The following is a 23,440-nucleotide window of genomic DNA, read 5'->3' on the forward strand; positions in this document are numbered from 1 at the left end:
TATAAAAAATAAAGAGTTCAATTATTGAAAATGAAAATAGACATAGGAATAAAAAAGTGAACATAAAATAGACATAGCAAAAAAAAAAGAGAGAGAAAATAAAACCAAACATTAATAATTGCGGCCTCAACCTCTTCCGCCCGTGCTGACTCGCCGGTTCATCACGGCCATGGCCCCGGAATGGATCGCTCCCGCGCAGATTAATTGGGTGCCACTTAGAATAATTGTTAATGTCTCCAAAGCTATCTGCAAATAGACTAGATAATTAATTAAAAATCCTAATCATTTTTCTTTTATTTTCTATCTTTTTAGTTCAATAATTATTCTTTCCATCTATGTGATATTAGATTATTAGTCATGAAAAATGTACAGAGAGAGGAGTGCCAATATCAAAACAAGGGAGTTTGGATATTGGCCCTCTAGACTAAAAGGTCCTCTTGCAATTTTAGTTTTAAAAAAAAAAAAAAAACAGTTTAAAAAGACAGAAATCTTCTTGTAGTTCTCACCAAAGATGAATTCCTCCTCCCTACATTAATCTCTTTACATGCCAACCTGCAAACACCCAAATAGTCAAAATATTGGTCTTTAATATAATCAAATATTTTAGGCTACTGATATTGGCACTACCAAGTTTTGATAATTGCAGTAACTCATTGTCTTTTATTGTTTAAGCAGCTGTCAAAGGTTATTATAGCTCTCAAAAGCCAATTAAAAAAGATTTATTGACATTTATGTTAAAAGAAAAACAAGAGGGTTCTGACAATGGCTCTCTAAATTAATAGGTCTGATTGCAATTTTAGTGGGAAAAAAAAAATCTGTTTAAAGGGGGTGTGGGTACTATTTCTCAAAGAAAAAAAAGATAGTGATAGGAGTGCCAATATCAAAACAAGGATTTTTGGATAATGGCACTCTAAACTGAAAGTTCCTCTTGAAATTTTAGTGGGAAAAAATAGTTTAAAGGGGTTGTGCCTTGTGGGCACTACTTCTCAAAGGAAAAAAAAATATTAAAATAATTATAGAGACAGGAGTGCTAATATATTAGTTAATGAAAAAAAATGTAACATACAGGATTGCCAATATCAAAACAATGGGGTTTGGACTTTGGATAATGGCCCTCTAATCCTCTATACTAAAAAAGAGTCCTCTTAAAAATTAAAATAACATTTCTGGTTTGACATAATTATTATCTTGGAAATACTTATTTTTGGGAGTATTCCAGATAAATAAGTTTCAATTAATTTACCCCATAGCCAGAAGAGTTAGACCCCATGTAATGATGGAAGACGCGCCGGCCGAGAGTAAGTTTGGCACATCCCACCGGAGAATGCTATTGATGCCGGAAACTGAACTGGCGATACCCACAAGTCCGGCGATTAGTGCGAAAATGACGAAGAATGCAGTCGCCATATTACCCATCGGAAAGTATATCGGAAATATATGTGCCGGAACTGGTAAAATTGGTACTGCAAAATTTAATGGGCAAACAAGAAAATGGCATGTTAATGTCTATATTTCGTATAGTATGAAAAGACCGACCTTTTAGGAGTAAGTTTTTTCTATTATGATACTTCAAAAAAAAAATGAGTTAGTTTTTATTAGAAAAAAAAATGGAGTTTGAATGCCAGAATTATTTTGGTTCTTAGGACTTTTGGGGAACAAAAAACTTCCTAGGAGATTGGTGGGAAAAAAAACTCCCTAGAAGTATCCGGTAAAATAAAAATCCCATGTTTGGTTGACCGTACCGGACTATGGTGGGAAAAAAAAATCTCGGTAAAATAAAAATCACTTTGATTGCTTGAATTGTTGGGAAGAAAAAAGTTATTCTTTTGGTTATTTTGGTTCCTCGGATTTCGTGCGGGATTATTTGGGTTCCTGGGATTTTTTTTCCAGCTTTGGGTTTCGTGCGGGGTTATTTTGGTTTGTGGGATTCTTTTTTGCCCACTATATAACTAGCAACCAAATGTGGGTTTCCTGCGGAAATTCCACAAAAGTCCCAAGAACCAAAAAATTCTGGTATTCTGAAGACCTGTGTGCCTGAAGTCCAGCATTTTTTAAAAAAAAATGCTGGGGCCCACATCATAGGATGATCCAAACTGTTCATTTGTTTTTCCACAATGCAAATAGGTTGCACCCCATAAATCATTTTTATAGGATGATCCTAACCCTCCAATCTATATAGGTTTCTATAATGTGCACTTCCTTAATAGATCGGGGCTTACGATCATCCTATGAAGATGCTTTGGTGGATACAACCTATTTAGATTGGGTGATGATAAATTCACACTCCCGTAGGATAATTTGCACCCCTTTAACATGAATTCATGTGCCAGACTTTAAACGCCTTTTCACGATAAAGGGCTACTTCTTTCGAATTACCTGTGTCGTGTGTGTGTTCAATGCTGAAATTAATGGCCCATCCCGCAATCATGGAGATCACAGCGTATAATATGAGATTGAGGACGAGGAGGAAGAAAGCTAACGATTTGGGGCCTTGATAAGCCATGGCAGAATGAAAGAAAGAAAGAAGGAAATGCCTATGGCTTTGCCAGTCACCGAAAGGGTATATATGGTGAGGAAGATAGTATGCTTTTCTTATTCCTTCCTCTTAATGTTGTGAGAATTTCAGAATTATTTATATATCTTTTTAGAGGTGTCTTGAGCTCAAAGGGAAGGCTAGAATTCCTTGTTCTTAGAGTATGCTGTTTCTCCTTTTCATAATTGAGAAGGAAAGAATCTCTTTTCAAATTGAAATAGGAAATGATATCAGCACTACCATGTTTTACTAACTGAATAAACCCAGTTTGTCTTTTCTTTTTTAATTGGCTCGTGAGAGTTGCGAATTGTAACAACCTTTGATAGCTCTTTAAATACTAAAAGACAGGATGGGTTTGTGAAAATATCAAAACATGGTTGTGGTGATATCATTTCCCTATCTATATTCTCTTGTTTTGATAATGTCATTCTTACTTCAAATACTTTCTTATTAGCTGTTGGTGGAATTGATACATCGGTAGGGGTGCAACTCAGGCCGGGTAGGGGTGCAACTTGGGCCGGGTTTAGGCCAACCCTAGCCCAACCCGAGCCTTAGGTCGAGGATGGTCAACCCTTTACCTGATCCGCCTCTAAATCTCTCAATCCTAACTTGACCCGTCTAACACGCTTGTTTCCCAATTTGGGCCAAGTTGGGTCGGGCTGGTTCAGGAATTAGCCTAGGGCACTCCTATTGGTGGATTTTTGCAAAGTGAAGTGCCGAAAAAGTAGAATGCGCCAAAAAAAGTGGAAAACGTGTTGACTTTGCAAAAATCAACCAATGGGGGCACCCTTGGAGCCGAGTTTTGCAAGGGCGCCCTTCATTCTATCATTCATCTTAAAATTATTATAACCATATGTTATTCGTTGCACTAAAAATTGCAATTAAATTTGTGTTTTAATAATCAGTTTTTGGCTTAAAATCAATTCTCAAAATCCAATGTGGTGCAACTTCGTTATAGTCCGATGTGGTCGGGGAGCAACTCGGGTCGGGTTCAACGCAAGCCCGTCTTGTTCTACCCAAAAACAAAAGGTCGGGTTGTGTTTGGTATCTTTCGGGTCAGGTCGGGTTGAGGGCTTGGGCAGCCCCACCTGAATGAAACCCGACATTTTTTTAACGATATATATTTTTTTTAAGTTTTTAATTTGTACATTTAAAGCTTAAATTGGTTGGGTTGGAACTCCACTAGAAAAAGAAAATGGCTCCCCAGGTTGGATCGGGTTGAACCTCGAAAGGTTGGAACTCGGGTCGGGTTGGGTTCGACCCGACCCGAGTTGCACGGTTGCACCCGTAGGATGTGGTCGCGCCCTATACAAAAGCTTTTCTCCCCTCACTAAAAACTGTATTTCATTCTGCTCTCTTTAAGCCCTCGAAGAGAAAATACCAAAAGAAGGATTTTTTGCTTTTTCTTCAAGAGTAAAAGATGGTATCTCTTTTTATTTATTTAAAATTTCTCTGTAATTCCTTCGTGTGAGTTTCTTCACGAATCTTTGCTTATCATTTTCTTTGTTTCTCTGTATTTTTTTTTGGCAGTTGTTCTTCTCTTATTTCAAAGAGCTAGTTGGCAAAGAAGTAACGGTTGAATTGAAGAACGATCTCGCAATACGAGGGATTTTGCATTCGGTGGATCAATACCTCAATATAAAGCTCGAAAACACTAGGGTTGTTGATCAAGACAAGTATCCCCACATGGTATTGTCCTTTTATACGATCTTTCTAGGGTTAGGGTTTTTTTTTCTTTTTGCTTGAACTTGATTTTGATGGATTTTGTTGGAGATACGAGAATCTAAAGCGCTTATTATTAGTAATTGGTGTGGGAAACAAAATGGTCCGAAAAAGAAAAGGGTATTTGATTGAATGCTAATAGATTTAGAATTTAGGGTTTAGGGTTTAGGTTGGTTTTGATGATTCTTGGAGATTATTTTTTAAAGTATGAAACTTTCTATGATCTTTCTAGGTTAGTATGTACTTTTCTGTGATCTTTCTAGGTTTAGATTAGTATGTCCTTTTCTATGATCTTTCCAGGGTTTTGGTTTGTTTTTTCTTTTCTTTGAACTTGATTTTGATGGAATGCGTAATAGATTTAGAATTGAGCTTTTAGGGTTTAGGTTGGTTTTGATGTTTTTTTTAGAATTGATGGATTTTATTGAGGATTGAAGAGAATCAAACACATTCATTATTAGTAATCGGTGTGGGAAACACAACGGTCTGAAAAAGAAAAGGGAATTTGAGTGAATGCATAATAGATTTAGAATTTAGGGTTTAGGTTGGTTTTGATGATTTTCGGAGATTATTTTTTAAAGTAAGAAACTTTCTATTTGGGTGATTGGAATTCGATTTCAGAAGCTTGATAGTGTGAGAGAGCAATTTGCTACTTAGGTGAATGAATTATGGAGTTGGTTTAGGATTTAGTTTTTAGATTGATTTGAAGATTTTGGGTAATTATTATTTGAAGTGCGGAAATCTTTTTCTGTGATTAGAAAATGAGAAAACAGTTGGGTATTTGGCTGAAACGAATAATTGATTTAAGGTTTGGGATTTTAGTTTTAGGGTGCTTTGAAGATTTTGAAGGATTACTGTTTGAATTGTGGAACTTTTTTTTATATGGCTGATAAAAATTTGATTGCAGAAACAGGACAACAAATAATAATCAATAATGTTTGGGTGAGTGAAATATGGAACTCTAAATTTTGGGGTTTATGTCTTGGGCTGCTTTGATACTTTTCTTCTTTCTTCTTGTTTATGTTGTTGAAGATTTAAAATGATTTTTTAATTATTTTTATTGGGATCTCATCTTGTTCCCTTCATTATTCTTTTATACTCTTCAATAAAGTTTTGCTTTTATCTGTCCCGAAAAAAAGAAGATTATGAAAATTATTGTTTTAGAACAGAGGGAAATGATGCAGAAAGCAGGTTTTTGGCAATGGAATATGTCTTGGAGCTGTTCCTCAGATCTGTAGTTTCCTGATGGCTTTGAACTTGCTTCATAAGAGCTAGGTTTCTTCTCATTATTTTTGGCTGTTACATCTATCATAAAGCTTAGCTTTGTGTTTACAGTAATTCAATGTGCGAAAATCTTGAGCTCGAGACTTACCATTAAGCATGTTGTAGAAGGTATTGGGGTTTTTAGGGTAACTTCTTTGTTTCTTCTCTTTTAATTTTTTTTTTGTTATTTGGTTATTTTATACGATGCTCAATTATTTTTTGTTCAGTGGGTGAACGATCTGATGTGATGTTAAACAGCATTGGTGGGCTTTACTTTCTTTGATTGTTGTCTGGGTTATTTCTTCGTATTCTTCTTTCTGCTGGTTTTGTTGCTCAATATATTTTTCTGTTCTTTCGATTCATATCTTTTCTAAATGATGAGGAAATTTTATTGAAGGCAAAAGCCAAAATGTCCACGACCAAGATGGTCAAATGTGAAATACAAGAAAGCAAAGAGGATCAAAATAAAGCGAGAGAGAAAACCTCTCTTGGGGTAACGATCAAATACAGTTAACTAAAGTTGTTCCATCCACTTTGAGACAATGAATCAGCCTCTTCGTTGAAAGACAATCATCTTTTCGATTCATCTTTTGAGAATAGTCTTTTTTAATCAGAGTGAATGTATGACATTGATAGTTCTTTTGCAGAGGAAATTTGTCATTCAAGTCGCTATTAGATTTATCTTCCAAGTCAAACTAGGTCTCTAAGAGTTAAAAGATCAAGGTTTAAGATTATTTTTAGGGTTTACATGAGAATAAGATTTCTTTTTCTTGAGGGGTGATTCTGTAGACTCTTTGTTTGGATGGTGTGATGCTATCCTGTGTCTATTTTGAATCCTTTTTAAAGGATCATTATTTCAATTTTTAGATCATTCATTGATGAAATTTATGGCTGCTCGAAATTTGTGATCTTTGGATTTGTACCAGGAAATTTTGTTACTAAAATAACTGCTATAGTTCCATAAAAGTTCCCTACCACAATGATCCACAACGTTGCTATAGCAGTAACATGATATTGCATTTTGCTTCACTATTGTGGAATAGCTTTTGATCAATTTCATACAAGAGTGCTCGAATTTTTTTCCTACCTCAAATTTGTGTTGGAGGAGGTTCTGATCCCAACTTGAAGTGGTCTAACATGAACTTGAAGTTGACTGATTTACAATGTGAAGGAAATTGATGTGATCTTAGCTCGAATTTGAGAAATTATTGAAGATCAGAAGGTGATTATGTGGGTTGGAAAAGAAAACAAGCCAGTGATCGAATAGGTTTCAAAATAAACCAAATGAGAATGTGATCCAGTGAACATGTTTAACAGAAGTGATGTGGCCCAGGGTTGGAGAAGTAGAGGATAGAGGGGAAAGGAGAAGAAGGGGAAGAGTAGGACCATTCAAAAAAAGGGGGAGGAGAAGAAGAGTAGAAGAGTAGAAGAGAAGGAGAAGATAATAGAAGGAATAAGAGTGAAGGCAAGAAATTAGAGGGGAGAAATAGAAGAACAAGAGGAGGAGAGAAAATGGAAGAAGAAGAAAAAGGGGAGAAATCAATTTTCTCAATTCATTAATTCATCATCAGAATCTAAAAACCCTAATACATGAGGGCCTATATATAGGCAATTAAAATAACATGGAAATAAAATTAACATGAAAAATAAAATAAGTTGAAAAATAAAATCCGTAAAAAACTAAAACGTGGAAATAAAAGTTTTAGAAACTAAATGATATGGAAATAAAAAGCCTAAAAGTTTTAATGGACAAATATGCCACTTATTGAGCCTACAATACGCATCAATGTAGGGCAAAATGCGGAATGCAGAGGCGGTGCAACGCGGAATGAGTTTTCAAACACTAGTGCATGGTAGTCCAATTGGCGTATATCTTTTAGTGCAGCGTAGAGGCGTGACTGAAGGTGGTTGATTATGTGGGTTGGAAAAGAAAACAAGCCAGTGATGATCGAATAGGTTTCAAAATAAACCAAATGAGAATGTGATCCAGTGAACAGGTTAGATTGGACCAAAATTGAATCTGAGTATCTCAAGTATGTAACGGAAGTGATGTGGCCCAGGGTTGGAGAAGTAGAGGATAGAGGGGAAAAGAGAAGAAGGGGAAGAGAAGGACCATTCACAAAAAAGGGGGAAGAGAAGAAGAGTAGAAGAGAAGGAGAAGATAATGGAAGAAATAAGAGTGAAGGCAAGAAATTAGAGGGGAGAAATAGAAGAATAAGAGGAGGAGAGAAAATGGAAGAAGAAGAAGAAGAAAAAGTGGAGAAATCAATTTTCTCAATTCATTAATTCATCATCAGAATCTAAAAACCCTAATACATGAGGGCCTATATATAGGCAATTAAAATAACATGGAAATAAAATTAACATGAAAAATAAAATAAGTTGTAAAATAAAATCCGTAAAAAACTAAAACGTGGAAATAAAAGTTTTAGAAACTAAATGATATGGAAATAAAAATCATAAAAGTTTTAATGGGCAAATATGCCACTTATTGGGCCTACAATACACATCACTGTAGGGCAAAATGCGGAATGCAGATGCGGTGCAACGTGGAATGAGTTTTCAAACACTGGTGCATGGTAGTCCAATTGGCGTATATCTTTTAGTGCAGCGTAGAGGCGTGACTGAAGGTGATTGATTATGTGGGTTGTAAAAGAAAACAAGCCAGTGATGATCGAATAGGTTTCAAAATAAACCAAATGAGAATGTGATCCAGTGAACAGGTTAGATTGGACCAAAATTGAATCTGAGTATCTAAAGTATGTAACGGAAGTGATGTGGCCCAGGGTTGGAGAAGTAGAGGATAGAGGGGAAAAGAGAAGAAGGACCATTCAAAAAAAAAAGGGTGAAGAGAAGAAGAGTAGAAGAGAAGGAGAAGATAATAGAAGAAATAAGAGTGAAGGCAAGAAATTAGAGGGGAGAAATAGAAGAATAAGAGGTGGAGGAGAGAAAATGGAAGAAGAAGAAAAAAGGGAGAAATCAATTTTCTCAATTCATTAATTCATCATCAGAATCTAGAAACCCTAATACATGAGGGCCTATATATAAGCAATTAAAATAACATGGAAATAAAATTAACATGGAAAATAAAATAAGATGAAACATAAAATCCATAAAAAACTAAAATGTGGAAATAAAAGTCCTAGAAACTAAATGATATGGAAATAAAAATCCTAAAAGTTTTAATGGGCAAATATGCCACTTATTGGGTCTAAAATACGCATTACTGTAGGGCAAAACGCAGAATGAGTTTTCAAACACTGGAGCATGGTAGTCCAATTGGCGCATATCTTTTAGTGCAGCGTAGAGGCGTGAGTAAAGGTGATTATGTGGGTTGGAAAAGAAAACAAGCCAGTGATGATCTAATAGGTTTCAAAATAAACCAAATGAGAATGTGATCCAGTGAACAGGTTAGATTGGACCAAAATTGAATCTGAGTATCTGAAGTATGTAACGGAAGTGATGTGGCCCAGGGTGGGAGAAGTAGAGGATAGAGGGGAAAAGAGAAGAAGGGGAAGACAAGAAGGACCATTCACAAAAAGGGGGGAAGAAAAGAAGAGTAGAAGAGAAGGAGAAGATAATAGAAGAAATAAGAGTGAAGGTAAGAAATTAGAGGAGAGAAATAGAAGAATAAGAGGCGAAGGAGAGAAAATGGACGAAGAAGAAAAGGGGAGAAATCAACTTTCGCAATTCATTAATTCATCATCAGAATTTAAAAACCCTAATACATGAGGGCCTATATAGGCAATTAAAATAACATGGAAAATAAAATCCGTAAAAAACTAAAACGTGGAAATAAAAATTCTAAAAGTTTTAATGGGCAAATATGCCACTTATTGGGCTTACAATACGCATCACTGTAGGGCAAAAAGCGAAATGCAGATGCGGTGCAACGCGGAACGAGTTTTTAAAACTGGTGCATGGTAGTCCAATTGGGGTATATCTTTTAGTGCAGCGTAGGGGCGTGAGTGTAAACAATTTTTATGAGAGGAGGGGGCAGGGTAGGGCTGGCAATTTCACCCGGAAAAGCGGGGATCCGCCCCGCCCCGCTTGGGGAGGGGATTCCCCGATTTGAGTGGGGAAGGGGAAGGGGATTTAAAAAATTCCCCGGTGCGGGGAGGGGGAGGAGAAGGGGATGGAGTTCGCCCCGCCCCGCCCCGCATTAATGCCATTTTTTTCTTGTATTTTTTTAAGTGTGGTTTTTTTAAAGAAAACTACTAGAAACCCCTTGGATCAAAACATATCTACAAGATTCCCCCAAAATTTTCATAATTTTCATTAATACAGTTTTGTCCCTGAAATAGCTTTTTATGTTTTCTTTTACCCATAATCCATTGGGCATTGTCCCTCATTATATTAGTATATTACCCTTAGAAATCCCTAAAATCTCTCCATCGAACCATCACTGTAAGGCAACATTAAATTCTTTGAAAATCTCCCTCCCCCAAATAAAGGCAACATCTCTCTGATGAGTGATGAGATTTTATATGGTGTGCGCTCGTATAGTCCATTATTTTTCAAAAAGTAATGTATGGGCTACACCATAGGATGATCCAAACCGTCCATTTGATAGGCTACAATTTAAAAGTACTTTACAGGCCACACCATAGATCATCCAAACCGTCCATTTGATGGGCCACAACGTAAATAGATTGCGGCCCAAAAATCATTTCCATAGGATGATTGCAACCCTCCGATCTATAGAAGGTACCATAATATGCAATTCCTCTATAGATCAGAGGGTTGGGATTATCCTATGGAAATGATTTTTGGGCCACAACCTATTTACGTTGTGGCCCATAAAATGGACAGTTTGGATTATCCTACAATGTGCCCATCAAGTGGAAGGTTTGGATCATCCTATGCCTATGGTAGTATGGTGTGCCCTTCAAATGGACGGTTTGGATCTTCCTATGGTGTGGCACGTACAGTACTTTTTGGCAAGTGGGATTGGGAATTAGGGATCTGCTAGGGACTATTGATCAATTAAATGAATCTGAGAGCAACCACCTTTGTCCCCATGTTAATAAAATGAATAAGACAAAATCTTAGCCTATGTGGGTTGTGTGGCTACTCTCACATGCAACAGCCAAGCCGCAACATGCCTGAAGTGATTGTCCCTAGCAAATCTTTAGTTTTAAACCTAACATTTAACAAAGTAAAGTGAGAAAGTAAAGTGATTGTCCCTGAAGGATGCGGGGCGGGGAAGGGGAGGGGATGGGGATTAGATATTCCCCGTGGGGAGGGGGATTCCCCACCATCCCCGTAGTGGGGAGGGGAAGGGGAGAGGGAAAATTCCCTGCAGAGGGGAAGGAGTAGGGGACCCCAACATCCGGCCCTGCCCCGCCCCGTTGCCGGCCCTAGGGCAGGGGTGTGTGTTGTGGGTCTTAGGTCATAGGAGAATTCTCTGACAAGCAGAGGTAGATTCTCTCTTCTTTTTGATCCGTGGACCCTTTTTATGTCTCTGCTCATGAAATCAACAAGAGAGCTTGGGGACTTCCTCAACTTGGCTATCCTAGATTGGCATGTAGTAAATGCCGCTAACAAAGGTTTTCCGCGATGGGAGCTCTTGGGGCAATCTTGGAATGGTGAACGTAGGGCAATTGTTAAAAATTACTTGGGTGAAGTAAATATCAAAGCCTTTTTATACCTGATGGGTGTGCCGATTCGAATGAAACAGATGTGCGGGCTCTACTTACAGGTTTGCATATATTTACTGCATACCACCCATAGTATCACCACTTTGATGGAAGCTGTTGTGGCAATCCCGAACTGACGACTGTTGATGGAATTGTTCGAAATTCATTGGGGGAAGTAATTAAAGCCTCTTTTTTTTTACCGATTGGGGTGCCGATTTGAATGAAGCAGAATTTTGGGCTCTAATTAAGGCTTTGCGTATATAGTGTATTTATCCAGGCATCCTTATTGGAGTGAGATTCAGAAAATGCGATCTAATGGGCATCCAGCGATTGCCGGGGCGGTTGATTGCTATTATTTATTCACAGGTTCAGAAAATGCTTCTTAAGTACCCACAATCAAGTTTTGTAAGCAAATCGATTATGCCTTTTGGGCTTTTATTTCTTTGTAATTCTACTATTTGATCTTTACTACAGTAGTTACAACTTACTAGGCGGTGATATCTCAATCAACACATTCAATTTTAATATGTCTGTTTGTTTCATATTAAATTCAAATTGTAACATCAGCTTAGCCTAGGCATCTCACAATGGTAGCATGCTCGTGGATTACAGTTTTTTTTTTTGAGAGAAGATAACGATATATTCCAGAGAAAAATATTACAACAGGGACGAGTAGTCCCCAGAAAAAAGGCGACGTCAGCCCACAAGAAAAAAACAGTTACAATAAACTTTGTAAAAGCTCCAAACACGACACAACTACAGATAGTAAGGAAACACCCTCAGTAGCTAGCGAGTCTGCCTCAGAGTTCGCCGATCTTCTTCTGTGAACGAGCAAGGGATGTAACACTGATACCAAATCTCTGATTTCAGATAGAATATTGAAGAAACGCCATGGTCCACCCATCCAATTTGAGGCCCAATCAATAACATTCGAGGAATCTCCTTCAATTATTATTGGTCGTTTTAAGCATGGAATTTTGCATTTACCTCAGTTTCCTCGGCTACATAAGGTATACATCACTTGGTGCTTGGAGATGGATTTGATCTTCATTTTTTTTTTCTTTTGCAGATGTCGGTGAGGAACTGTTTCATCAGGGGCTCTGTTGTGAGGTATGTTCAGCTCCCCCCAGATGGAGTGGACACTGATATCCTTCACGATGCTACAAGGAGAGAAGCTCGTGGCGGTTGATTTCTATCGTCACCTTTTCCAGCTCCCAGAGGAGAAAAGAAAGGAGGTAGTCATTGGATTTTTTTTTAATCAAATGCTGCTTCTGATTTGTTACATGTATCATTAGCTAGATTGCTATCTATTTGCCTAATGATACAACATTCTGGCGTTGTCTGCTTAGCTGGAACTGTTACACAATGTTCATAACTTGGTTCATGGTTTCTACTTGTTAAACGACCTGATTTATTGGGGTAGACTCGGTTCGATTCTACTCGGTTCATTTTAAAGTTAACTGTCTGCTTAATATTTTAGGGTGATGGGGTTCAAACATTGAATTGTAACCCTTTTCCAATTGAACTTTGTTGCATTTATCAGAGTTCCGATATATAAGTATCAGTCATGATGGCTGAGGATTATCATAGCGCACCATGTGTGTTCACTAGACCTTGGACACATGTAGGTGATGGATTATTTGATCATGGTGGGTTCAGTGAATGGATTAGATTTAGGCGGGCGTAACAGATCACTGTGCTCCAAGCTTTTCTGTTGTTTAGTTCTTCATGCACTTGTGGATTCTGGAAAAAGTTGGGGCACCCATTTTTTCTTACAATCCATTCAAAAATAATAATAATAATATAAAAAAAATCCTACAATCTTTATGAGTTAAGATTGCCCATTGATTAGTAAATATGTTTGCCTTAGAACTGTTTATTGAAATGATCTCATTGAAAAGTTTACAAGGACAATCAAATTTTACTATTTTCAGCGAGCTGTATGCTGCAATTCATTTTGGTTTGGTTTCTTTTCCTCTTGTAGGTGTACTGACTTCCTCCTATTTTTTATTTAATGAAATTTACTAGTTCGAAAAAAAAATGAGTGTAGAGTATCCATTTGTATTGACTTCCTCCTATTCTTTTCCTCTTGTTAGTTTGCCAAGTGGTGTAAAAGGGGTTGAAGGGGGGTGGGAGAGTGAGATAATTGAGAGGGGAGGAGTGAGGAGATGGTGCAAAGTGGCTGAAAAGTAGGAAAAATGAAACTCAATTTTGAGTAGTGTTTCTTTTCTATGTTTTTAGCCACTTCTCACCCTCTCCTCGCTCTTGCCCTCTTAATTCCATCTCCCGCCCTCCTGGGCCTCTCATCACTAGATAAACTAATGTTCCATGGAAAAAAAATTCATGACTGCCAAACATGGCCTTGATGAAATTTCCTTGTTAGAATAAAAAATAGTATGTGAATGTAAAGTATTAAGTATCCTTTTGAGAATACACTACAACCATGTCTTTTTCCTGAGGCTAGCGAAGAGTTTTAATGGGCATTTTAGTCTAGAACTGACATAAGTTTAATTTTGTCCTGTAATCAGTTTTGGAGTCGCAATCGGTTCTTAAAATCCAAAACAAAACATACCATTACGAGCTGTCTTTTCTATGGCATAGGGTATCCTCACCTCATTTTAAAGAGAGAGTGCGCGCGCGTGTGTGGGTGCGGGGGGCGGTGATCCCCTAAGGATGCACACAATCACCCATAAATCACGTGTATCAGGTAATGCCGAGGGACTCAAACCCACGATGCGGTGATCCCCTAAGGATGCACACAATCACCCATAAATCATGTGTATCAGGTAATGCCGAGGGACTCAAACCCACGATGCTAGCTGACGTGCCAACCTGTCCAAACAGCCTTACGTGGATTTTAGAATACAGGTTTTGGTTTGAAAGCAGTATATTTACACTGGATTTTACTTCTATTATCCTGGATTTTAAGTAAGAACTATAGATTTTAGATATCTCTTCTGAGATCTCTAAAACCTGGAAACACATGACGATCTCTTACTCTCTTGCTCAACAAAAAAGGGGGGCGAGAAATCAGAAAACATGGGACCATTTTCCCAAACAGGATTTTTTAGGAAATTCAAGATTTTAAAATATTTTTATCCAAAGGGTCTCTAAGGACCATTTTCTCTGATCTTCTTTGCTGCAAACTGCATTATATTTCCCATTGTGATTATCTATGCTTTCATTTCATTGCATAATGGGAATTTTTTGTTGAATATGGACGGTCAAAACCATATAGCTAACATTCTTTGATATTAGGATCTCGTTCGATATTAGGATTGTATTGCCGTGATTTTTTGGGTCATTAAGAGATTCAAAGCTAAGATTATCATATGGACGGTTTAGATCAGTTGAAGAAGTGAATCAAACACACTTTATTGGATGTTAGGATTGTATTACTGTGATTGTTTGGATCATAGGAGATCCAAAGCAAAGACTATGAGATGGACGGTATATATTAGTTTCGCAAATATACCGTGCCCTAAAAATCTTCTCCATACAATGATCCTAACCATTTGATTTGCCAAGGTTTGTATGACAAATTTTTTTTTTTTTTTATAAACTTTTTGAGCAGCCCATTTTACACCAAATATATCAAAGGGTTATGATCATCTTACGGAGAAGATTTTTTGGTCAGGGACCTAGAAATGAATGGTTTGAATCATCCAAATAAGTGGCCCACACTGTACTTATTCTGGGTGTATAATTTCTCTTATTTAAACCTCATACATATAATTTAATGGCAAAGTGTTTCTAGTCGGCCGACTAGATAACATTATCCAGTCCGTCGGTAAAAGGGAGTCCAGTCAACGAGTTTTTAAACACTGCTCTTAGCATAACCATTACATACCGTACATAAAAGATACAGGAAAAACTCTTTCACAATTTTCCTAATGATTAAGAAATTCAAAGACCCACCAGAATTAACCCATGGGTCCTATTGATAACATCCATACATATAAAAAAACAGACAATTCAAGTTCCAACTGATTCTACTTTTTTTTCAGGTATATAAATACGAGGTGTTCGTAGTTGTAAGAAGGGAAGGGAGACAATTTCTTACTTAGATGTATTTAGCAAACCAGTCCAGCATGTCCTGATGGGCCTCTTGGGCGTTCTTCACAGCCGCTTCATCATCATCACTGTATCTCACAGTCCATCCATGTGCAACCCCAGGAAAAATCTTCACAAAGCTATCAACCTGTGGAAAGCCATCAATAATTTGTGAAGTAAAGAACCATTTAGCTTGTCAAACATTTTTTTTTTTGAAAATTATTTAGCTTGTCGAACGTAAAAAAGCCATTAGTACTTAGTAAAGAATCATTTAGTTTGTAAATAGAGAGAACATTATAACCAAAGTTAGTGGTTCATTGAATGAAATAACGCATTGTGAACCGGTACATGCAAACGGGTTGACGATAATTAGCCAAAAATAGCAAATTACAAAAACCCACACGAAAGAAGAGTGATTCTACACCCAATTTTGACTTATTGAGCTTCTTATCCCTAATTCCTAAATATATTTATAACTATCCCCTTTTAGGTCTAGACTTCTCACATCTCAGATACAGAAGGTTTAACAACATCAAACACCTAATGACATGTGATGTCGTGCATGACTGATAATTCAGTGGATGCCAAATTTCACATGTAATTCATATAAATATTTATACACAATACATACACTATGTATCACACGCAAATTTTTTTTTTTTTTTTTTTTTTCTGGTAGGCCACACGCAATTCATATAAATATAATTATGTAACATATACTGATAGTAAGACACTAATACACTTACGATTTTGGTTTCGGTAAGCGTTACAGTTTCTACATGTCTTTCGTAGGGCTGGGAATGGAAACATTTTGGTCATTTCATATCGGTTTTCGGTGAAAATTTAAAACCATGGATTTGAGTAATTTACTCCGTGTACACCTTTGTTGGACATAATCAACAGAGACAAGCCTGAAAAAAAAACATTAATCCATTTTTTTAATTTAGCACTACTAATATACTATTGAGTACAGTTTGAATGTATTTCCACTTACAATGATACATTTTTTGACTTTTTACTTTTAAGAACTAGAGTTTAGCATATACAGTAACAGTCTTCAACATTATTCTATATCTGTATCAACATGCCAACATGTTGCGCCTCAAAAGGTCCTGTTTTTGACACCTCACGTGCCTATGTTAAGTGACACGGTAGGTTGTTTTTTTTTTTGAACAATTCGTGTTCGGATATTAGGAGGCCGAACCATTTTTTATTAAGGGACCACAAGGAAGTGAGAAAACATCTTTTTTTTTTCCTGAATGGCAATGAGCAAAGGCTTAGCTGAGTTGGAGCAAAGGCTTAGTTGAGTTGAGTTGAGAATGGCAATGAGCAAACATCTTTCCGAACATTCTCACCAAGGAACCTGTGAGTATGCTATAGAAACAATATTTCTGAGTGCGAGATATGTATCGATACTTCCTTAGCTGCATCTCAAGTTATTACTCATTAATTGATTAAGTTTTTTTATAGGCATGTCTTATCTATTTTTCAATGGCTATACTTAAACCAGCACCATACTACCGACATGTTTTTTATCATAAAAGAGTTAGGAAAGGGCCCTGATTTCTCCTTCGGGGATGGTGCCACTTTGAAATTTCAAATGCACAACGGGAATACTCACTAGGCAGGCTGATTAACAGTGTCAAAGAAGCATTTGAATGGAGAATTCATGGGGCTTTCTACTCCACATTGTGAGTTTGTATGGCTATTGGATATTTCTTATGAGATATACACTGATGGCAGATTATATTGCTTCCCAGTTTCCTTTTGTCTCATCTATGAAAAGTTCTAATGCATCACATGTGTTTAACACATTAACAAAGATAACACAAAATTGGCATTTTCCCTGTTAATATATAGTCAAGAGCTTAGTCACATCCGAATAGTAACAAAAATGAAGAATAAGATAGGAGTCAAGAAAAAAAAGGATACGAGTCAAGAAATGGTAGCCAAGTTTTTTATTAAGGGGCCGTTTGGATACATGGATTTTAGAATCCAGGTTTTAGCAATTTCTCCGGCATCCTGAGATTGCTAAAACCTGGAAAAATGGGATGATCTGCTACGCTCTTATTGACGGAAAGAAGGGCGAGAAATCAGAAAACGACGGCTGGTCCGCTTCTTCTCTTGTCTCTCATCTACAATTTTGAAGAAATCCCGGATTCTAAAATCCACGTATCCAAACAGCCCCTAAAAATATAAGAATTTCAAGATATCTTACCCCAGATGTTGCAGATAAAACCTCTTCAAACTTCTTTAGCAGTTCAGGAGGGGAAGACCTGTCAATCTCAGCTCCCAGTACAGAAATATGACATTTAACCTCTGAAACATACGCAAAAGACAGTTCATATTATCTAAAATTGTAATAGACTATGAGACATATAGGAGCCGAATGCATAATAAAATCATTCTCAAACCAACAAATTGAACAGTTGAAACTAAGTAAACCAAACATATGATTTGGAATGTTGATTAGATGCTTACCTCTGATATCATCAACGGTGGTAAGTGATGGATGTAATATAACTGCGGCTTGAATTTCACCAGCCTTAGCTAATTCCACAACAACCTTAGCTGAGAAAAACATAAAATGCTAAATCTTAACCAGGTCTAACATTAATATGGAACTATTTTAAGGCCATTTTTGTCACAATAGCTCCCTGATATGAGAGCGCATGAGAAAACAATATGGAGTATGAAATGGGTAAAATCTCACCGCCCCAGCAAAAGCCTGCAGCTCCAATTGCAGATATTCCTTTACTTTTTAAATCTGCGACAATTTGTTTTGCACTTTCAAATGCTTTATCCTACAAGAATGATATGGTGTCAGATACTACGTTGAGTTCTTTTCATAAGCTTCAATTACATGTAATGCCAGACCCCACCAAGGGTCGGAGGTGTGCGATCAGGGGATCTACGGCCCGGATTAACCAAAAGTACACACACCTCCAACCCTTGGGGGGCCGGGCATTACATTACAGCACCAAATAAAGCTGCACCGATGGGATAACTTAAGATAGCCATGGAATGATAATTTAACCGTTATCAGCATTGGAAAGAAGAATGTTGGCGCAGAGCTTGTAGCCCAATGGTTGAGGCTTTAAATCAACCTAGACGTCCCAATTTCGATCCCAGCTTACGGGAAAAAAAATGTTTCTAGGTATAAAATAAATGGATCCACACCTCTTCTTAGGCCCAAAATGCATAAAACTGGAGTGTAGATGGTATCAGTAATAGAGGTTTCTCCCAATGGCTTTATCAATAACATTGAAGGGGTTAGATGGTTCAGAAATTGTGTATGCTACAGGAACATCAACCAGAGATCATCATATCTCATCAACCACAAACTCAAGGATGGGCCCGATTTTTTTTAAAATGGTAAATGCATTAGATAAGCATGGATCTTAGTTAGCAAAATTACACGAGCATGCTTGTATCTATGTAACAGCTCCTCCCAGCAATCCAATCAAATCACAACCATTGAGTCATGCATGAAAGCATAAGATGTATGCGTATGATATGACCTTTTAACTTCTTTTTTTTGTAGGTAAGCTGGGATCAAACCAAAGCAGGAATTAATGCAATGTTAGAGTTATGGAGAACCACTTTGGAATCCAAAGGTAGACTGAGTAGGACTAAGATGGAGTATATGGAGTGCAACTTTAGTAATGTAAGGAGGCGGGACGAGGATGGAGTAAATATGACTGACAGGAGGTACCTAAGAGGGATATCGTTCAATATCTTAGTTCAATCCTACAAAAGGAAGGAAAGATTGGCGAGGATGTTAACCTCAGAATAAGAATAGGTTGGTTGAAGTGGAAGCATGCTTCAGGAGTTTTGTACGACCGTAAAATACCTACCAAGTTGAAGGGAAAGTTTTATAAGACAGTTGTGAGGCCAGCCATGCTGTACGGCTCAGAATGTTGGGCTACCAAGGAAGCAGCATGTGCATAAGACGAGTGTAGCAGAGATGCAAATGATTAGATGGATGTGCGGCCACACAAGGTTAGATATAATTAAAAATAAAGACATCCGCAAAAAGGTGGGGGTGGCACCAATTGAGGAGAAGATGAGAGAGCACCACTTAAGATGATTTGGGCATATCCAATGTAATAGAGAACATGACCGAAAGTAAAAAGAAGCGACTCGTGCCAAGTTGATGGAGTAAAAAGAGGAAGGGGTAGACCAAAAACTGCTTGGGTAGAAACAGTGAGGAAAGACTTGATGGCTAGGAACATAACAGAGAACATGGCCTTAGATAGGAGAGAGTGGAAGAAAATGATCCATGTAGACAAACCCAACTAGTGTCAGGGTTAGACTAAGTTAATTTGAACCGGGTAGACTCTTTCACCTTCTTAATGGAAATTTTCTAAAGGATTCATCAGCCGATCCCAACTAGTTTGGGACAAAGGCTTAGTTGAGTTGAGTGAGGCAAGCTGGGATCAAACCTGCGACTTCAACATTGAGATACAAAGCCTAAACCATTGAGCTACAAGCCCAACCCCGATCTTAACTTATATAAACATATCTTGATGGTAAACAGCTGAAGTGTCATGGTCCATTGAACACTTTATCAACATAGGACCATTTCATTCAAATTTAAAAATATTTAAAAAAGATCAGACTAACCGGTCCATGAGATGATATCCACTCTGGAAACTGAGATTTATCAAGTACATAGGGATCACCATAGAAGAAGTCCGCAACCACAACAAAGTATCCAGCAGCACCAACTTTGTCTGCAAGCTTCCTTCATGGTAAGATGCAGCTGTTATTAGCTTCTAAAGAATAATGGTTTACACATATAATATAAGAACCAGCTCGAAAGATATCCTCAAAAGGATGTGAAAACAAGCCTTAGAATAAAAAAGAAAAAAACATTAAGCAGGTTTATGAACTCTGTTAGAGTATGTTAGTAGTCCATTGAGTTTCCATAATAGTAGTCTAGTCTTTTCTCATTTGTTGTAACCCTAATCATGTTTATATATATATATATATATATATATATATAGAGAGAGAGAGAGAGAGAGAGAGAGAGAGAGAGAGAGTAGTTCCTACTCCCAAGAGTAGATAACTTATCTACTCCCTAGGCTTAAAATACAGTAGTGCCCACATTGTTCGGGTGATGAAAACCATTCATTTGATGGGCCCTCACATAGATGGGGTGTGCCCAAAAAATCAGCTCCATGCCTCCATGTGATCATCCCAACCCTTCGATTTGTGGACGTAAAAACGGACGGGTATAAACGTTCACAAATCTGTCCATTTTTTGCCTCCACAGTTCGAAGGGTTGGGATGATCCTATGGAGCTAATTTTTTGGGCACACCCTATCTATGTAAGGGCCCATCAAATGAATAGTTTGGATCAAGGAAGCAGGATTCTTCCCTGGGAGTGGGGCACCGCGATTCCCCGGTTCGCGAATCCAAAACAGGAATCTTCTCGAATCCCTAAAAATTGGGAATCCCGGTTCGGATTCACCGGAAACCTAATTCTCACTTTTGGGAATCACGGTTTATGATTCCCCGGAAACGTGATTCCCACTTTTGGGAATTGCAGTTTAATGTTATGTGAAATGCGATTTTCCGGCGATTCCTCAGAGATTCCTTGGCGATTCCCAACTCCCCAACGACTCCCCGACGAATCTCCGGTGACTCTCCGGCGACTCTCTAGTGACTTCACGATTCCCGCTTCCGACCATTCCGGGAGCCTTCGATTCCCGCTTTCAATTCCCACTCTGGCAACCTTGATGCATATCCTATGACTTTTATATATTATTCTCCCATTCCAGGAAAGGAAATGCTGATTCTGAAATTCTGGTTGTGGAGAGCGTTATCTCCAAACATACATCTTGAAGAAGCATAAGAAGATTGAAACATTCTTTAGGAAAACTAAAGAAGTGATATCCCCAGTATTAGAGAGGACAATTCCTCTAGATGGTGATGAAGTGGCTCCTTTGTGTGAATAGGACATGGAAGCTCCAGCGAAGGTTAGAGTGAGACAGAAGCCCATCTTTTAGTGATGTCTCAATAGAAAACTTTCAACCAAAAATGCTCAAGAGTAAGTTGAAGCTCCTCACGATAGATCATTTGCATAATCGTTAATGGTTCATCATCACCCAGTGTTGCATGTGCAAGGTGACTGAGGGGACCGTGGATCATTTCTCCATTCATTGCTCATTCGTGAGGAAGATTTGGCAGTTTGGCTTGGGCTTTTTTGACGTCAGATGGGTGTTACCAAAGCATAACGATGCTTGTTTGAGATGTATAGTTACGCCATGTGGGCCTCAAGGGATAAGATCCTTTGGAGTCTTTCTTTAGTAGCTAACTTATGGTTGGCGTGGAAGGAGAGGAACACAAGAATCTTCAAAGGGGCCATGAAGCCTGTGCATGCGATTTGTCAAGGGTTGTGGGTGAGAGCGAGTTCAGCAGTTTTTTAAAGATTAATCTTCGCATTGCTTGGGATGCAGTTAGGGTCAACCACTCCATGCAAGATCGTCTTGTTCCTTAGTGGTCTTCAACACCTCATGGGAGCCTTAAGGTTAACTTTGATGGCTTCATTTAAGGTAATCCGGGGCCGACTAGGATAGCTGGTATCCTTAAAGGCCACACAATTCTATTCGATGGGCCGTTTTAAGAGCCCATTTGGTGTGATGGGCTCGAATGAGTCAAAAGTCCTTTTTTTGATAGGTACGCTGGGGTTTGGCGGGGACCCCTACTGGTTTATTAAAATGTGAAAGGTATTACAATCAGCGAGCACAACATTAACCCTATCACAAGAATAGGGATATAAACTAAGAGAGCAAAGACAAGACCTATCGTTACGAGCAATATCTAAGGAAAAGTGAAAACACAAAAGATCTCAAGAACCACATTAACCCCTGATGTTCCAGGACGTCTCTCATCCTCTGACTCAACACTCCCCGCTATTAGGGGGGATCCTAGTTGAGGAATGGGAATGAGTCAAAAGTCTTTGCTCTGAAGATGGGAATATTGATCATCGAGTGCAGTTTTTGGTTCATTGATTGTTGAGGGCGATTTGCTTAATGTTATCCGATGGGTGCAAGGTAGTGGACCCCTAGCCTGTCTATTTGAGCTAATTCGCATGCACCCTTGTGGCCCCAACAAGATTAATGATACTCTCTTTCACTAATACTATAGTTTTAGTTGAAAAAATAAACAAGTAAAAAAATTAAAACTTAATGAGAGTTTAATTGGTACTCAATGCAGGGCGATATTCATTAAATTATATGGATGATGATTATGGTATGAATGAAACATGCAGCAGAGTATTTAGAGAGTAAAAATGGCATAGAATGTCTGAAGGCAACTAAATAATGTAAGCATATAAAGAACCGTACACAAGTGAAAAAAGAGTCAATACTAATAACAAAATTAGCATGACCCATGTAAAAATTCATCATGTTCAGCATCTAATGATGTTGATTATAAATATTATAGCAATTTAGTTCAAGAAATGAGACAAGAGGCTACCTCAAGTTCGGCGCTTCAAACCCTGCAACAGGTTGAGGCCAATATTATCAGACAAAAGCAAACAAATGCTACAGATAATTGATGATGAAGAGATGATAATGGTGCTATATCATTATGAAAGTAATGACAATGAAGTGACCAAAAATCTACCCATGGAGATCAAACTCCACCCAGATTTTCTTTAAGAGAGAACCACCAATTTGACATACTCAAAAGACATGCAAAAGAATAAGGAAAAAAGCATTCAAAGGGCATAGCATATTGAAAATCCAAATCCAATTCCACAATCCGAGATCAAATACTCCCACACTAAGCACCAAAAATGAAATAATAATCAAAACTCAGATGGCAAAACTCCAGGGCATATTGAACATCCAAATCCATTTACACAATCCAAGGTCAAATACTCCCACACTAGGCATCAAAAATGAAATAATAACCAAAACCCAGATGGGAAAACTCCTAAAAAGACAACACTGAAAAAGAAAAACTCAAAAAAGAAAGAAAGAAAAGGAATTGCAATAAAGAAATTCATGTGGGTAGGTACCGAAAACGTCAGAAATGAGAAGAACTGCTTTGTTGGAATCCGATGGGCCAGTGATGTAGGCTTTGAGGCCTCCAATCTGTTCAACGGACCCTTGTCCAAAGCTTGAGTTGAGTGTGGGTGGGTTTTCACAGCATTGAGAGCTTGCCATCTCTATCTTGCCAATGTTCCCACAAAACTCAGAGAGAGAGAGAGAGAGAG

At 37.9% G+C, this 23,440-nt stretch overlaps 3 protein-coding genes across 3 annotated transcripts; 1 reads left to right on the forward strand and 2 right to left on the reverse strand.

Moving 5' to 3' along the window:
* Positions 1-2,593, reverse strand: LOC143880800 (AWPM-19-like family protein). The gene is made up of 4 exons (XM_077383782.1): positions 2,377-2,593; positions 1,244-1,463; positions 507-552; positions 1-246 (listed from the first exon to the last, which is right to left on the reverse strand). The coding sequence occupies exons 1-4, from the start codon at positions 2,501-2,503 to the stop codon at positions 127-129; spliced, it is 513 nt and encodes a 170-aa protein (XP_077239897.1). The 5' UTR covers positions 2,504-2,593; the 3' UTR covers positions 1-126.
* Positions 2,594-3,751: 1,158 nt separating this feature from the next.
* Positions 3,752-12,576, forward strand: LSM2 (Small nuclear ribonucleoprotein family protein). Its single transcript, XM_077384526.1, has 3 exons — positions 3,752-3,956; positions 4,064-4,222; positions 12,224-12,576. Exons 1-3 carry the CDS (start codon positions 3,954-3,956, stop codon positions 12,341-12,343), a joined length of 282 nt encoding a protein of 93 aa, XP_077240641.1. The 5' UTR covers positions 3,752-3,953; the 3' UTR covers positions 12,344-12,576.
* Positions 12,577-14,968: 2,392 nt separating this feature from the next.
* On the reverse strand, positions 14,969-23,440 carry LOC143881451 (endo-1,3;1,4-beta-D-glucanase-like). The gene is made up of 7 exons (XM_077384525.1): positions 23,243-23,440; positions 22,696-22,717; positions 19,834-19,954; positions 17,921-18,011; positions 17,689-17,778; positions 17,426-17,526; positions 14,969-15,355 (listed from the first exon to the last, which is right to left on the reverse strand). Exons 1-7 carry the CDS (start codon positions 23,388-23,390, stop codon positions 15,218-15,220), a joined length of 711 nt encoding a protein of 236 aa, XP_077240640.1. The 5' UTR covers positions 23,391-23,440; the 3' UTR covers positions 14,969-15,217.

This window comes from Tasmannia lanceolata, unplaced genomic scaffold, assembly GCF_043159265.1.
Source record: "Tasmannia lanceolata isolate RefF3 unplaced genomic scaffold, GAP_Taslan_0.1 ptg000007l, whole genome shotgun sequence".
Taxonomy (NCBI): Eukaryota; Viridiplantae; Streptophyta; class Magnoliopsida; order Canellales; family Winteraceae; genus Tasmannia; species Tasmannia lanceolata.